The sequence below is a fragment of the Brienomyrus brachyistius genome, chromosome 15 (genome assembly GCF_023856365.1).
Source record: "Brienomyrus brachyistius isolate T26 chromosome 15, BBRACH_0.4, whole genome shotgun sequence".
Lineage (NCBI taxonomy): Eukaryota > Metazoa > Chordata > Actinopteri > Osteoglossiformes > Mormyridae > Brienomyrus > Brienomyrus brachyistius.
In genome coordinates this window covers 6,548,907-6,566,886 of record NC_064547.1, presented here as the reverse complement: position 1 = coordinate 6,566,886, position 17,980 = coordinate 6,548,907, and the positions used below count along the sequence as shown (strand labels likewise).

The 17,980-nt window shown below is 45.6% G+C and overlaps 1 protein-coding gene across 2 annotated transcripts; it reads right to left on the bottom strand.

The window, feature by feature from the left end:
* Positions 1-15,251: 15,251 nt before the first annotated feature.
* LOC125708480 (cold-inducible RNA-binding protein B-like) lies at positions 15,252-17,714 on the bottom strand. 2 transcript variants are annotated; one of them, XM_048976021.1, is made up of 7 exons: positions 17,685-17,714; positions 16,912-17,021; positions 16,719-16,825; positions 16,498-16,621; positions 16,197-16,296; positions 16,047-16,117; positions 15,252-15,908 (listed from the first exon to the last, which is right to left on the bottom strand). In XM_048976021.1, exons 2-7 carry the CDS (start codon positions 17,009-17,011, stop codon positions 15,895-15,897), a joined length of 516 nt encoding a protein of 171 aa, XP_048831978.1. In that variant the 5' UTR covers positions 17,012-17,021; positions 17,685-17,714; the 3' UTR covers positions 15,252-15,894. The 2 variants fall into 2 exon arrangements, with proteins under 2 accessions (XP_048831978.1, XP_048831977.1); XM_048976020.1 differs by lacking the exon at positions 17,685-17,714 and adding an exon at positions 17,465-17,622.
* Between the last annotated feature and the right edge of the window lie 266 nt (positions 17,715-17,980).

Here is a 17,980-nt window from a genome sequence, read left to right as displayed (position 1 = left end):
TTGTCCATCCCCCAAATCTCTCTAACGACCTACGCAGACCGTCTGCCTGCCTCTACTCCCCGTCCCTGAGCTTGCCCGCCCCGAAGACCCCCACTCCTTTATGTTTGCCTCCAAGTTTCTCTTTCCCTTTCTGTCCTTCATTCGCTTCTCACAGAAAGACCTGCCTCCCTGGTCGGCCCCGGCCGAATACCCCAAATACCAGTGGGGGGGAGCACAGCATGGGGGTGCAGAAATTGCTCCAGGTGCTTTAGTATATTTTACAAGGCCTCTCTTCCTGGTTAGTCATCAGTCTGGAGTTGAAGTTCTAAATATTCCACCACTCAAATAATTTGATTATTAATTATTATTGCTTAATTATAATTATTAACATCCATTCAGCCTGTTTCTTCTTAGAAACCTTAAAAATACATGTGGAGTTCACAGACAAAGTTCTCAGTGAACTGTACGGTGTATTAGAAACATTAGAAGTGTTTTCTACCGATTGCAGCTGGATGGTTTGTAAAGTTGTGGTATTTAATAGACGGGACATTAACAAGGTCTGCCGATGTTACGGCCGCTAGCCGGTGTAAACGTAGCCTCACCGCGCTTCCTGCCGCATGCCGTGCGGTATTGTGGAGCCCCAATTACCGTCACGCTCCGTCTCCTGGAAAACCACAGACGCGGGTGGCGGACGCAGTGACCCCAGCAGAAACGGAACCGAGGGAAGCAGGTCCAAAGGCCGAGTCTCTCCCGCTACCCTTAAAAACACTGCCTAGGAATATACACATCGTATATATATCCTAAGCCTTACGACGATTCGACTTTAAGATGGTGCAATGGTGATGCACATTCATTAGTCATCAAACTTTGAACTTTGATCTGTTCCTGGGTGACATAAGATACTTTCTACTGATGCCAGCTGATGGCAGCATCCACGCAGCCGTGCTTCCCATCTCTGCGGCAATCACGAACGTAAACATCTCATACAGCGTTTAACAACATATCGCATGGTTTGTTTTAACCAAAAAAACTCGTATTTATTAATTTACTATTCAATTACTGATCTGTCGTTAGTTACAGTAATTATTTATTAACTTATTCAGTGATGGTAGTTATTTATTTACTTATATTCATTTTTCCACTTACGATGGTTTCATCGGAACGTAACTCGTAAGTCTAAGAGCACCTGTATGGGCTCGTTGCGCTCATTTTCATCGCTAAATAGTGCTAATTCGGAGCCCTGCACCTTCTGCTACCTGTACAGACAGTCCAGCATTATATGAGCCTCAAACACCCCTGGGACGCTATTTTTTTTAAAAAAGAATTTCATTTCCACACCGCCTGGCAGTCGCATTAAACCGTCAGGTTCCGTTCAGAGGATACTGCCTGCTTCCTCGCACAGTCGTGCAGCCACGCGCATTTCTGAAGGTATGCGCCACCATCCCCGCGGGCCCTTAACTTACAGACAGAACAATCTAGAAGGAGTCTTGTATTTCATTGTTCGCAGATTTTATTGCAGGGAGCGCTGGCTTCCTAACAACGATCGTCTCATGGCCACGAGCGGAATCCGATCGACGTAAAACATCAGCCTGAATACAGACAGTCTGGCAGTTATCTCACATCTATTTATACCCTTTGATTCCTGTTGGACGTCTGCTTTTAATTGCTCCAAATCAGAATGGGAAGGAGAGAACATTTATGAGTGTAATTAGCCGGTTTTTCCACCCGCCTGTTCAGAGGGTCATTACGGGAGATAAAAGACAAGCTGGCCTAGTTCGCTTTGCCGCGGTGCTGAATAAGCCTGAAATGAGCCCCGGTGCAGAGTCGTGTTTGCAGACTAGTCCCCTTTCAAGCACATATTCAGAACATTTAAATGCATATTCCACATTTCAAGTGGACATGTGTTTCGTAGATCAAGATCATTCAAACTGGGGAATACAGCATTCAGAAGTCTGGCGTGATATACGTCCAGCGGCAGTTGAGGTAGGATTGCCTTCTCTTTGTCCCGTACCGAATTAACTGTGGGATATTTTTCCCTTAATGGTACTTCCAAGGACCTGAGTGCAACCTGTCTAATACTTCACACCACATTTTCATTTAGGACTTTCATGCTCAAAACAATCTTCACCCCCCACCACTCACCCCCCTCCCCCCCAAGTCAATGCAAGCCCTTGGAGACAGTAGATGACATAGGTAATGAAATGTTTAGCAGCAGGTATTGGTCCGTCGTCAGTGATGAAGAAAAGCTTTACGTTCCCATTGTGCGTAATAAATACATATTTACGATTAAGACAGAGATGACCTTCATTGTAATAAGTAACCCAGCAGGGCTCTGGAGGAATCCTAAGCTAATGTACTGGTGTTCATTGGCTTATAAACATGGACAGACTTTTCCTTTAAGAATGTTTTTCTCATTAAAACTGGTATGTATTTATAGGGTAATTCAAACAGAACCAAGAACATCTTTTTTTCTAGCACTAAAGGGCTCCTCAGGTGTTACCATAAAAAAAAACGTTACGATTAAAATTTACGGCATAAAGAATGATAAAGTGCATAAGCACCTATCCAGCAGGGAGCTGCAAGGGGTCGGGAGCCGATTCCTGCCCGACGCAGGATGCAGCCTGGATGGGAGATGCCCCATCATCACAGGGCACGTACACATAATCACAAAATATGAGCTACTTGGAGACATTAATTCAGAGAACTGCGTGTTCTGGAGCGTGAGAATGAACTGGAGGACAAGAAGGATGACAATAAACTATATAGCCAAAAGTATGTGGATACCCCTATTAGAGGAATTGGCTAATTACGCCACACCCATTGCAAACATGGGACTATAATTAAAGAATTACAATCTCCAGCAACAAACAGCAGCAGAGCAGGTGACAGTACAGAAAACTCAATCTTTCTAACAAGTAAGTTTACCAAATTTCTGCCCTGATAAAGCCGCCTTGCTCAACCACAAGTGACATGGCTGTGAAGTGGACACGTCTGGGGACAAATTCAGTCACAAAGAGGTAGGACACAGAAACGCATTGAAAGGCCTGATCACCCTATATCAATATCCAACCGGAATGGCAGCGAATCTCACCAGCAATGTTAAAACAGGTTCCCAGAGGAGGATATCGTAGGGTGGACAAACTTCATATTAATACACTTGGTTTTGAAATTAGATGATGGGTGAGCTGGTGTCCATACACTTCTAGTGTACTTGGTATGGCACTGATACATATCAAATGTTGCTGTATGATTGCACATCTGGCTTATGAATTCAGGTCCTCTGTGCACTGCTGCTATCACCAAGACGACACAAAGCACTGATAGTAACAAAAAGGGAAGACTTGCTGTTTGGGGTAAATCCTACAAAATCAGGGAAGCTCACAAATGACAATGAGCTGCTGTTACCTGCCAAATGCATAAGGGAGAATGGAGACAGACAACTGTCCAATGGGGTTAGTCGTTGGGGCGGTGAGTGGTCCAGTGGGCTGAGTCTCTTCACCTGTGATCAGAAGGTTACTGATTTGAGCCCCAGCTTCGGCAGAACAGTCACATGTCCATGGACCCTTGACCAAGGCCCTTAACCCCCAGCTCCAGGGGCCCCACATGGTGCCTGACCCTGTGCTGTGCCCCCCAAGCTATGGAGAGCTAGATGGGGTAGGCAAAGAGAAGAATTCCAATGTACCTGTACAATGGCCAACAAAGGATTATTATAGAATGTACTGACACTTCAGAATCTATCCTCAGCTATGCAGTACTTCCCTACACTTCTGCTAGCTTAAGGCTCCTAACAGCAACCCTTACGCTTATGAAACACGTCATACTAAAAATACACAGATTAACAAGTAAGTACCAGATCTGATTCAAAGACTGTCTCCAGTATCTAGAGAGCAGGTTAGCTTGGAGGACGCAACGGTGTTCAGATCCTGCAGTTCTAGTAGAAAATGAGTTTCACTGAGAATAACAACAGTACTGGCTTCATCTACGGAGGAGATGCTTGGCGAATCAGATTTCTGAAATCAGAGTCGACAGACCCTGTTCTTTCTTGGGGATCGTCAAAATGGAACAGCCATGGGAATGTTGACACAAGCAAGAGACCAGCGTGCCCAACGTGCTAAAAAAAAACCCAGAGGATTTTCCACTGGTCAGCTCGAGCTGCCAAAGGTTTTGGCAAAAATAGGGGCTCTTGGTTCCCAGATATAGAAGAGTCCAATTAACATGGCTAACTAATTAGACAGAAAAGCCAAAACCTACAGCGGGAGTGCCTTGGAGCCCAGCGAGGACCGGTGCGGTCTTATGGATCCTTACGGAATATTTCTGCTTTATTTCAGACTTAGAACAGGCACATGTTTTTGGCAGGTCTTTCCAAAATATTTGAAGCTTATTTTCCTCGGACGAGAAAAACAAGTTCTTACGTGCTATAATATTTGGCTTTTTACACATGTACTGTTTAAAAACAGACATCCATCCATCTTCTGTTACTTGCAGAGTACAGGGTGATGGTAAGCTTGAACTCAGCCCAGGAATAGCAAAAACACAGGGCAACGATTCACTTTAGCCGTGCTTTTTAACCCGGTCCTCAGGGACCCCCAGACAGTCCACATTTTTGCCACATTTTTCCCACCCAGCTCTCAACACACTTGTACCAGGTTGCTGGTGATCTTGATTAAGGGTCTCCCAGGACTGGGTTGAAAAACACTGCACAGCGGGCAATTTAGAAACATCAGCCCATCTAATTGCATGTCTTTAGATCAGTGTTTCCCCATCCGGTCTTTGGGGACCCAAGACAGTTCAATGTGGACTGTCTGGCAGGGAGCTGGGAGGGAGCAAAAACATGGACCGACTGCGGGTCCCCGAGGACCGGATTGGGAAACACTGCTTCAGATTGGCAAGAAGAAACCTGCAGATTCAAGCGTGTGAATCTAACTCCCATCTTCGGAGGCATAAGGCGACGGTTCTAAGCCAGGGAACGAGCCGCTGCACCACCCTGGAGTTAACATGCAAGCGCTAAAATGTCTTTGGCCTCTGTTAAGTCTGAATGCACTTTGAAGATCTGGCCTCGGCACATCTTTCGGGCCGTCGGATCCCTCTGAGTGACTCCAGGGAGCCATTGCTGAGACGGGGGGGGGGGGGGGGGGGGGGGGAGCTTCTATACAGCGGCGGAGCGAGACGAACAGGTATTACTGAGACAAGCATGGAATAGAAATCAGGCTTGTGTGCGTTGTGTCACAAAGCCCTTTCTCTCCATTTGCTTCTGACTTTTCGTAAGATTTATAGCGTGTTCCAGTATCAGAGAGAACATTCAGATGGTCTGTGAACAAACTGGATGTTGTCTTGGCTTGAGACTTTGTGGTCAAGCAATGAAATCCCAGGTGTACCATCTCCCGTGCGCTCTCAGGGCACATGGGAGTTTTTTCAGGGAAAGTCAATTTAAAATTACTTAAAATTCCAGATGTGTCTGGCATCTGCAGGAGCCAGGTAACACACCAAAAGGCCACTCCACATGCTCCGAAAGGATGATCTACAGTCTACAGAATAAGACACTGGAAGTTTTATACAAAAATAACTGACCTGATTTGAGTTCTGGTACCACTGATCCAATTACACATCCATGTGCATATATAAACGATAAACTATATGTTAAACATTAAATGTTAGATACGTTTAAAGTCATTGTTAAAGTCAGGAAAACAGTTATTTACAAAAATACATACGTAGTTTTGCTTTAAAAGCTTTCAGTTTATTACCCATTCCAGTGAAAACCTGACTTGGCCGGCTGGCTTTGGAAACCGAGCATGCTGGGTAATGAGGGGTCTCGGTGGATTCAGATTACTTATTAGAAGCTCATATTGGCGCTCCTGCTCTTTGGAACGCAGTAAAGATTTGCAACAGAATGAGATTTCTAATTAAAAGTCTTTCCAAGCACCCAGATGAATTATTGTTTGGTCTTATTACGGCTGCTTTGATTTCATAATGATAATTACATCCTTACAGCGAGCACTTCCAACAGCAGCAGTGTCATACAGCACCCATACTGTACATGAATACAAACAACTTATTTGGGAACATTTTCCCCTAGAAGGAACATTCCTTTTTCATGATGCTCCAGAAGGCGCACGCCTGAGACAGAGTGGTGACATTGGGAACATTAGTTGATGGAGGAGGGTGCATATAGCTCAAATGCTTTTTGGATCTTGAGTCATGCTACTTTTCCAGGAAATGCCCACCCCCACCCCAAACGCTTGAAGACAGGCATTAGAACCCAGTGACACAGGACTAAATAGTTCTATCTGCAGGTCAGCAATCAGGACAAACATATTTCAGTTCTGTGAGTTTGGTTTATGTTCCGAAATAAAAAGAAAGCTAGAAGAGATGGATGGATTTCGGAGGAGCGGATCGGTACAGACAGGTCATCTGGATAACCGGGCCCCAGAAATCAACTGGAACAAAACCAGCAAAACGGGTCCCAAGACTTTTCAGGGCCCAAAGTAATTTGATTAATCTAGCTGTCATTCGTCCTCATCTCTCCCATTCTGAGAGGCTGATCAGACGGGGGCCCCCTAGTGGCCGCTGGGCCATTTACGCCTTGGGCTGGCACTGCCAGGATGCATGCCGTCTGCCGCAGAATGGATCAAAGCCTTGTCCAGAAATCTGGCTCGTCGCGGTTCTGGTGCCATACCTTGGTGAGAAGCTACACCGCCTCCTACCTCCAGCCCTCACCGACCCTCCGTCTCACGGCCCCCACCTGTGAAACACGTTAAGCGCGGCGCACCGCCGCTCCAGGAATGTCCGCTCCTCACCGTCGTCTTCTCCGCTTAATAAATATGTAATTTCTCCCGTGATTGATGGCATCTCTGCATTTCTTACCCCTGTTTCTTCCCCAACGTCCAATCAGAAAAGCAGCCCTTTTCCAAACCCCCCCCCCAGTCCTAATAAAGCAGGGTTGTGGTGGGGGGGTGATAAAAGGCCCCCTTACTGCCCCCCTGACCCCCTTCTGTGAATGCCATTACTGCCCCAGCTCTCAGCCCCCGCCAGGACCTTTCTCCCAAACCACCGTGACTTTCCATTTAAAAATAAAGACAATAAAAGCTTGTGGTTCAGGTATGGGAGCGCATACTTCAGTCTAGACTCCGCTGGGCATTTCACAGGCATGCCTGAGCCGCTGCTCGGCTATTTGCATACCGGCCAAAATCAACATGTTGCTATTTTAATATTTTCACAGCTTTTAACATGCATCTCTCAAAAAAAAAAAAAACACATAAAAATGAACATTCTGAGCCATAACTCCTAAATTATTACATTCATTTAAACTTTAACAACAGGAAGCAGTAGGAGCTGCCATTGCAGGGGGGTGGGGGCAGGTGTCCCACAGCTGGTCTCCTTCCTTCCCCCTGTGGCTGGGGTCGCCGTCAGCTGAGCGTGAGCTGTGACTCACAGCAAGCATGCAGTGACTGCGTCTGCTCTAAACACCTACACCCTTATTCCTCATGTGCATGAGGGCAGTGCACCCAGGGGAGTGGGGGGGCAGTTACCTTCTGACTCCTACCACCTGACTATGATTACCTGACTTTTAACTTTTGCAAGCCGCCCTGTCAGATCCTGTTCTTGCTAAATTTTAATTGTTAAACGTTTATGAGCCAAATGACATTAAGCTGAACTGCAATGCTCTCAACCCTGTATGGGATAAGCGGTTAGAAGACTGATGGATGAATTGTAAGGACTCACAATGCTGTGCTGGTTAAATGGTTAGAAGATGGATGGATGGATGGATGGATGGATGGATGGTAGGGATGTAACGATACACTCAACTCACGATTCGATACACGATTCTGAGTTCACGATACGATTTTCCTCACATTTTAACAGAATGAGCTGCAGACACATTTATTCAAAAATATTCCTTTATCTTTCTAAACTGTGCATAACGGGTCCTCTTCCTTACAGTGCAACTGAAATTGAATAAAATTCTGTTCGTAAAAAAATTCCAAATCAAAATAAAAATAAAATCTTCGAATAAACGGTAACGCTTTACATTATCTGCACCGTCATAATGCTTTTTATTGCATTCATAAGATGTTCAGTACACCTTCATAATGCATTTAAGTACTCAGAAATCACCAGCTCTGAACGTATAATAAAGATTCGCTTCCCGCTGTGTGGGTGACGACTGCAAGGTGCTGCGTTTTAATCTCTCGTCTGCCTTTCTACTGCTGCCTGCAGGGATTTCAGGAATGTAACGGGGAGGATCTCCGTTCACCAGAGCCCAGGGATCTTCCAGAGGAATGTCCATCTGCTCCACTACTCTCTGGCCTTCAAAGAGCTCAGTCGACTTTATTGTGGTCGGCGTCTCCTGATGCGATGTTACCCTCCGGAAAATGTGAAAGGACAGACGCCTGGCGAGTCGACAAGCCGGCGCACAGACTGCGAGGGAAGCTACATGTGATGAGGCCCAAAGAAGCATGTGCGGATGGCAGAAGACAGTTAAAGCCATTTAAATAGAAAACAAAAAATAAACAGGTGAAGCCAACTTCATGTGCGATTCGCAGAGGGATTCGTGACTCTCTTTACGATAATCTCTTATGGCGCTATACATAAATACAAACACAAGAAACGTCCACAACACAAAATTTATGCTGCATCCATGCCTCAGGATGTAGTGATACCATAGAAAGTCATGGGCCCCCCTCATGGGATACACGATCAGGCTGTGGGAGGGACTCTGTGCCCACAGACCAGCCGTCGGCTCATATAAATAACGTTACGTAATCTGCATGCTGCGCGGCTCATCGTTGCCCAACACCTCCCATGTTATAGCTCCCAATTCTGATTCTGCTCATGCTCCGTGTGTGGGGGGGGATTCACGTGTCCTCCCTATTCCTCCCCGTCTCCCCCAGGCGCTCCTGCATCCTCTCACCTCCCAAAGGCAGGCAGTCAGGCACCTCCAAATTGACCACATTTTTGTGTGTGTGTGTTCCAGGTATACCTTACCTTGTGGGAACCAAAATGTCCCCACAACGTGATGAATACCCTTTTTGTTTTTTACCTTATGGGGACCAGTTTGGAAAAACACTTATAAAAATCAGCGACTGCAATGAAAAAACTAAAAACGCAAAAATGTGTGTATTTTGTTTAGTTACGTATGGTTAGGGCTGGGTAGGGGTTAAGGTTGTCATGGTGAGCATTAGCATTTTTCCAATAGAAATGAATGAGTGGTCCCCGAAAAGATATGATCACACAACTGTGTGCGTGTCTGTGTTTTGCCCTGTGATGACGTGGCATCCTGTCCCCAGCCTTGGACCCAGGGCTGCCTGCGACTCTCTGTACTGTACAAGTGGTTCAAAAGGAGGAAGGACAACATGCTTAAATTATTCCTTAGCGATCACAGATTTTTCAACAGAAAAAGAATTTAATGGAGAGTGGAAGCTTGCTACAAGTCAGCTTTAAAATATATTTTCTCTGCTTTTTATTACAGCAACATTAACCTTAACCACGCAACATTGTGACCCAAACCCACAAGAGAAAAAGAGCTATAAGCACATTAATGTGGAAGGCGCAGTAATGCACCAAAGATGTGTACAGTGTCAAAGGTCAACGCAGAGCTGCGATGTCAGGACAGCCAATTAAAGCACAGAGCTCAGAAATGGTGGAACAGTGAGACAGACACCAGGGATGGGGAGGGGGGGGGGGGGGGCGAGTTAGCCAGTGTTCCTCTCATGTGCCCACTGTACATCTGAATCTATCCATCCATTTTCTGACTGCTTTTCTGCTGCAGGGTCACATGGGGGCAGCAGAGGGCTCAAGGCAGGGGTGCAGCCACTACATATTCACAACAGGGGCCGAGAAGAGGGTCTAAGCTGCGCGTAAAATGCATGGGAAGAAACCAAATTAACTGCAGGAAATTAAACTATACCCGCACACAGTAGGGTGAGATTTCAAACCATAACCCTGACCTTGGGTAGTATGAGCTCAGCTGCTACGCTGCCCCCAGTGCAGACATAAAATATAACATTAGGGGGCAGGTTATCTGGCAGTGGCCTCCTGAAGATACCTGTGTCACTGATGGCCTGGATAATAAAAACCTGCAGGTTACTGAGGGGGAAACCCCCAGCTCAAGAGCACATGACCTCAGGAAGAGAACAGAGTGGGGTCTTCCTCACCTTATCAACCACAGCACACACGCAGCGGAGCTCCTGTTTAAAGGGGTCCTAACGCGTGGATGGGCTCCACATGGGGAATAAAATGCATCTTACTCTTAGAGTCCTTTTAATGTCTTTTACGGTCTGCCGACATCACTCCAGTAAAACGGATGAGCTGGCATCTAGCTACTGCCATTTATGGACGGCATGCAAAAAAATCTACCAGTTACAATGAAAAAAATAATAATTTAAAACGTGTTTCTGTTGAACGTTTCCGTTCCTCAGTCGCGCGGATAGGCGGCCGTTCAATGTGGCGCCACTGCCCTCTGGTGGCCGAAAATTACTCCGAAAAAACATTTGCGAGAGAAAAGCGATAATGACTTGAAGAGCGAGTATAATTCGCATGGTATAAAAAATGGACATACTTCATTGATGCTGAGGTTATCAGAGTTAACCTGCATGCCTATGATCTTAATGACCTTTTTATTAAACATATATAAAGCATTACTCGTATTTTGGGATCTGCATTGCTATCAACCCCAAAACTGGTCAAGATGGATTCGGGGATTTCGAATTAAGACTATTAGTAAAAATGGGCTAACCGCTCTAAGAAATCAGCACTCTGAGTAATAACTGACCAAGCTCCTCTGAGAACACCCTCGCATCACAGCTCCCGTTTCCTAAAACACTCACACCTTTTTATTCAATCCAAACTTCATGTAGCTGTGGAGCTGTCACAAAGCACAAAAAAGTTGCCATTTTAGAGCAGACTATATATAAACTATCACCCCTGACATACCCGCCACTTACCCATGAGGGAAAACGGAGAATCCTGACACTTCAAGACTGTGGCAAAGCAATCGTGGGATTTGATGAACTGTATTCACTCTGTGACAGTAATAAATGATTCCAAAACACGACTAAGAGCCAGACAGTTCAGAAGATTCAGATTATTATTTTTAAAAAATCCAAAAATATCAAAACCCAGCCAAAAGCCATGATAAAGCACAAAAAGAACACTTGCCAGATGATTTAAATGTGACCTTTATTTCTGCATCACTAGAAACCTTTGTATGCAGACACTACAGCCCGACACAACAGCTCCGTCCACATCTTACAGTTAGCACCTTGCATTAGCTTTTTATTTAGCAATACGTACATTTTTGAGGAAGTAGGGTTAGGCAGTCCCTGGAGGAACTCTGTGGTAAAGGTCTTGCTACAGGGTATGACAAGAAAAAAAAACATTTTGCTGACCCTGGGACTCGAACCAATGACCTTCTGATCATTTGCACAGCACCCTAATCAACTGAACCACACATTACCTTGCTTTACCCTGGCAAGAGAGGAAGCCGGTCTGCACATTTCCTTTACGAGGGCAGGGGTCCCCAAAAGCCTCAAATCACAAGCCCGTCAGAAAGTAGTACTCAAAAACATCTTATAGTGGTGCAGAGCTTCACCAAAGAGTAAAAACTAAAGCAGCAAGCTGAGGTCCTCCCTTCCTTTCCCAGTTTGAGCAGGATGAGTGTACCAAGCCTTTAGCATCACGCAGTGCCCCCAGCCAAACAATAGGGGTCAAACGTGCTTGGTACATTGTAACGATTCACAAAAAACAGACTATGGACTAGACTGGTTGTGGGCGGCTTGGAGGTCACAAGAGCCAGCTGGTCAACGCCTACTCAGGACTGCATGGATCGATAAGCCTGTTTAAAAAAAAAAAAAAGCAGTTCTCTCGCAAGCAGTGAGCTGGGAAGCAGGCTGGCCCTCTGTGGTCAGGAGGGGCGGACCGGGCTACATCTGTGTTCTTCCCCGTTGGGGAACACCCAAAACATACGCCTTAATGACGAGTGCTCGTTACCGACTGGAGGATTCCTACTGAGCTCTGTGGAGACCTCTTCAAAAAGAAAACTGTTTACAATACTTCAGTGCACATCTCAATACCATGAATGCGAATTAGGAACAAAATGAACTGGGTGGAAGCACAGCTCTCAGAAGATGTTTACTCTTGTGTAAAACAAACACCATTAACTGGATAACACCAGAGAGCATAGTAAGTCCGTCGGGAAGCGTCTGAACAGCAACTCAACTACAGCGTTTTAATGCTCCTGTGTGGCTACTGCCTTCCATGTTCATTTCTTAAAGGGATTTATATTGACACTTCGCACAATGAGAATCATTAAGAGATAATATGGAAACAGGCAGATCTGACATCGCGTACGAGCCAACAAGGACGGATCTGCCATACGCAACACAGGTCAGCATCAGAAATAAGCTTTCAGAATGATTAAGGGACAGGTCAGAGTTGAATAAAGTTCTTTTGCACGGGTGTATTTGTTCAAGCTCAAAATCGACATGACCCAGGTTCAGCTGTGAAGACGGATGTTGGGATTCCTGCTTTTCAAAACATCTAGTGCTTTAATTTTACTCTTCTCCACGTAAAAAATCATCTATGGCTACTGGTGCTGCCAAACCTGCCAATTTGCGCATTAGCATGTGTTTGCTGGTTCTGACCACCCAGGCTCTCCGCCTCCCCGCGTGTCTGGATAGTGCCTGGGGTGGGCAGCACCTGAGCTGGGCAGCACCTGAGCTGGAGTCCCGGTTTGGTGCCAAGGAAGGATGACATCGTAGATGTGACCTATACGCTGTAAAATTGCGTGCAGTCTTCAATTCACCACCCTACACAGGCCACAATACAGTGATCTGAAGAATCCGAACCCCCCCCCGTGGAGGGATATGCTTCTGACTGAGTGATTTCTGTAACGTGTGGGAACACACGGGGGGGTACGGATTTACCTCGTACGCTCTGACCTTTAAGTCGATGCCGTCACAGATTTCCAAGAAGCCTCGTCGTAGCCGTCAGCTGTGTCCGACCTCCATGTCCGTCACCATGCTCAAAAGGGAGTAAAGGAGGTGCTGAATTAGAAATCCTAGCATCCTTCAAGGAATACTAAGTTAGAATGGTTATAGGACGGGGGGGGCAAGCAGTGAATCACCTGTCCCTGTTACAGGAGTTATGGTGTCATACCACCCACCACTCAAGCCCAATTTGCCTTCAAACTCCAAAGTTTGTTTTAATAATTACTGGCAATGATTCAAGTGTGAAAAATACTGTAGGTCGTTTTTAATGAACGTCGAAGCATAGGCGATGGTAATGGTGCCATCTAGTGGCCATAATGAAAATTGGACCTGCTAGCGATACACTGGAGTAAAAAGTCTGAAATGTAGGCAGATTCTCACCTTGCTGTTCAAGGCCGTCATAGTTCCCGAAGGTCACCAATCCGAATCCTGGGGCTCATGGTCTCACGGTCTTTGATTACCACAATTTTTTCATGAAAAGCTTGAACGGCCCCTCTCAAGACGTCCCACGAAGTGATTTTCTAACTGGACAGTGACCAAGTCACATATCAGGACACTAGTCAACACCTACATACACAGATTGCATACAGACTTAAGTGAATTCACTCAGAAATTAGCAACACTCAGAAATTAGCAACATTTTCTTAGGGCATAAGAAAATGGTGGGCCAGACAATCACCAGAAAAATTTATGTAATTGAGAATCTTGCAATGGAATTGAAAACTTCCAAAATGGGAGAGACAACCTTGGAGCAGACCAATATATCAGCTCCTGAAGCCCAGGGCAGGAATTCACAAAACTTACCACTAAAAGTTTACCTAAAACCCATTCACAAAGTAACTTTTAGTTAGGGGAAAAAAAGACACTGTTGCTATGGGTGACGTCAGCTCTCATGCACAAGCGTCCCTGCATTCGGATTGGCTGATAAGAGGCCAGAATGTGCTGGTGAAAATGTTCGCAACATTCCAAAAACACAAATACAATGGAAACCGTGTATAGGGGGGGTCAAATTAAACTAGAAACAAAACATTTACCAAATAATAGCAGCAAGACTATACTGCGAGTTGGACTATTACTCTGCAAATTAGACATCTTTCCAAAATTATCCATAAGAGGTGATAATGTATGAATATTACCTTGGTTAGCCTTACACACACAATAGTACAATTCTTGCATATTGCTTGAAGCAGCGTTCACAAGTTTGGCTCCAGGGGGGCATAATCCAACAACTTGCAGCTTTCCCTGTTCAACACACCTACTAAACCTGGTAATCGCTGGCTGGTAACGATTGCTTGAGGGGGCAAATCAATAGTTCTTGCTGGCACGGAAATGTCACACAGGTGATTAATATTCGTGCAACTGCAGACCTTCTGGTTTATGCCTTACCGTGTTAAATTCTACGACCACAAACGGACCTAGAGAGAACTTCTATAATTAACATCAAAAACAGCCATAATCAGCAGGCGTGAGACAGCATATCATAGAACTGAACACTATGCAATTCAACATCTTTCACTTCAGAATTAACCCAACACTCACTTTCTCAGAACAGGCAGTAGAGAGCATGAGCAAAAGTAAACAGCAGCCAGAAATAAAAGCAACTAAGAGTAACCGTGTTGGTGACCAGGACCTCCAGAGTGTGTGTGCTGGGACACAGGCAAGTACAAAATGTTCAGTCACTGGACATTCATCATTCCACTGCATATCCAGGCAACACAGGACACCATTCTAGAGCCTGATGGAACACACACACACACACAATTGTGCACTATTTGATGCAAATATATATAGATGGCAATTCAACCCGACTGTACATTTTTGGACTGCAAGTGGAAACGGTAGCATTAAACAAACGCTACACAGGGAGATTGTGTCACGAGGGAAGAGTACAGGGTGTCTCATTCATGCAATAGACACACACACTTCCTACCTGACCTTGTTAATCTGTTTAACAACCTAAACAGGGAAGTGATGCACAAAATGGAAAATGTACACCTGCAATAAGAGTAATGCTTCACCGCAAGACTACAGTTAATTCAGATATTAGTTCCATACTCACCTTTAACAAGTGTGTTTTTGTTAAAGGCAAAACTTTACGGCGGGGGTGGGAAGTCTGCCAGCAGGTGGAGATGGCAACTTCAGTTACGAAGGCAAATCATAAGTCAATTTTAAGGGCATACAAGCACCAAATACCTGGTGACTTTCACAGCCACATCTGATTAAGGTTATACCCTCATAAACCAAGGTCCAAGGGCCTTTCACATAGAACAAGGGACAAGAAAGGAAGAGTTTTCAACAAATCGTTTAATGGGCATCAAAGCCAGAAATCAAAGTCAACATTGATGATAAAGAAAATAAAAAGCACAATTCCTTCTGAACGAGATCATCATCTTGTAAGGCAAGTCAACATAAGACCAGTTAAAATGCATGTCGCAGCTGTGGCACAGCAGGACGAGCACCGACCGTAGGAGGGCGTCTCAGACGAAGCAACTCAACCTTTATATACAGAATATTTACAGATCAGGGAGGTCTGTCCGTGTCCGGTAACATCTGACTTGTCATTCTAAAGGAATGTGTTGCAGGCACAGAAGCCTCATGGCAGCACGGCAGAGCCATTAACTTCAAACAGGATGCAAAGTCGAAACTAACAGATTTGGCGTGCGTTTGGTTGTAAGAACGTGCTGATATTAGGCTGCTGAGCCCCACTGACATTTGGGCCAGAACTCAGATGCAGATCTGCATGGAATAAAAAAAAAAATCCTTTGCAAAATACTAGTAAAAAGTGTTCAAATTGCCTTGGGTTGCTTCAAAAAGTGAAGGCCAGACAACAGGGGAGATTGGGGGGGGGGAGAGAGGAGAGAGAGAGTAGGTCTTCTATAGGCTCATCTTTTAAACGTGGCCAGTGATGATCTTGGGAACTGGGAAGATGTCACTCGTGAGAACCTGAGGAGGAAAGTGTCAGATATGAAGGTGGACCTGAAGTGAAAAGATCTCCTGGCCCAGGAGATGGGAGTCACTGCACTGGGGCAAACCAGACTGATCGATAAATGTGATGATAGAACAGGGGTGTGCGATACGTACCATAGCTGTCATAGCTGTCGTAATTGTCTCTGTAGGAACCCCCTGAACGGTCACTGTATCCACCCTGACTCCTGTATGCAGAATATCATCATAAGTAAAAACAGTTGCAGACAGTGATAACAGCCCATCCACCACTGATCATTCACCAACCTGTTGTCCCTGTTGTAATATCCACCCCCAGAGGAATAGTTGCTCCCATAGCTACGATCACCGCTGCTATAGCTGCGGTCGCCACCATATCCACCACCACCTGGACAAAATTAATTCCATTCAGACATTTGAATGCAGTTCAAAGTGTTTCACAAAGTGGAGCAAAAACAGAATACTACATTAAAGGTTAAAGTACATGGGAGTATAAGCGATTTAAAAATTATCAAATAAAACTAAAATTTAAAAAAGCATGAATGGGAGAATTAACATGTGGAAGGCAGACCACGTGGTTGACACGCACCTCTTCCTCGGCCTCCTCTGAAGAAGCCTCCGCCCCTACCACCAGAGGCGCCACCTCTAAATCCCCCGCCTCTTCCTCCGGGTTTGCCCGCCTCGTCCACGCGAATCATCCTACCGTCCACAGACTGCCCGGGGGGTTATGGGGAGAAAAAAAAGGGGGAAAAAGTTTATATTTGATCGATACAATCTGCAAGTTTAGGGTTAAGAGAGAGCATGGCGCACCTTGCCGTTCATGGCCGCCATCGCGTCCTTGGCGTCTTCGGGGTTTTCGAAGGTGACGAAGCCGAAACCGCGGGATCGGTGCGTCTCCCGGTCCCTGATCACATCAACTAAACGGAGAAAATGCGGTTTGGATATTAAAGATGCACTGGGGGGGAAGCTGAAGAGGGCCGGAGGGCGGTGGTCAGAGCCATACCTTTGGCGATGGTCCCGTACTTGGAGAAGGCCTCTTCCAAAGACTCCTCGTTGGTGTCGAAGCTCAGGCCACCCACAAAAAGTTTCCCTTCGTCAGACATCTCGAGTTTCCTTTAATAAAATAAAAGCATTTTTCCATGATATCGTACACGTTAAAACAAAGAACCGGCACCGATTAGCTCCCGCGCTCGTGTTCGCGGACACGCGTCGAAGCTCTGAACCTGCGCCATTTTAGCGGCCGCTTAGTGGTTTTAAGGAAAGATTCCGCCATTAAACCCCCCCATGCACGGCGGCCTGGAACAAGAGAGGATCGCCCCGAAACAACACGATACCTCGGGAAGCTTAGAAACGGAAAGCGATCATCTACAACTCGGTACTGATGCGAAAAATATATTGAAATCATCATTTATCACAAATTTTTCAACCACGAGACGGGCTAGAAAGCAAATTCGTCGCCAATAAGTAACCGGATCACGCAATATAAATCAGAAGGCTGTAAATAAGGAACAAAATACACATTTAAAAAAAAAAAAAACAATTAATCAAACAAACACCTTTTCGTTAAGCTGTGGAAATATCCAAAAGACTTCGAAGCTGCCGAAGCGCGCTACGTGGGCGAGTGCAAGAATGAATGAAAATGGACTCTGTTTTATGGGTGCGGCGCGGGCACGAGCGCCAGCTGACCAATAGCAAGAGTCCGTTAGAAGGGAGGGCGTGGCTTGTGGGAGAGGCGCGATCGGCGGCGCGCTTCCTCTGCTCCCAGGTAGTACTCACGTGGTCGTGGGTATCCAGTGCTACGTTTGCTGTTCTAATATGAATTCGCAGGGCATCGGTCATCCGTCTATCCATCAAGCTCTGGTCTTGGTGCGGGTAGGGGGTTGGATTGCATGGATAGCTACATAGATAGCGGTTCATGACAGAATGGCCTCCAATGCGCATACACGGAGGCGGGAACGTCTTACGGGAAAAAAATAAATGAACGGAAAAGGAATCCCGGGTTCCTTGCTACTATTGAAACAGCGTGATTAGTTCTCAATCATGTTAGCAAAAAGAAATTCAACTTTATTCCC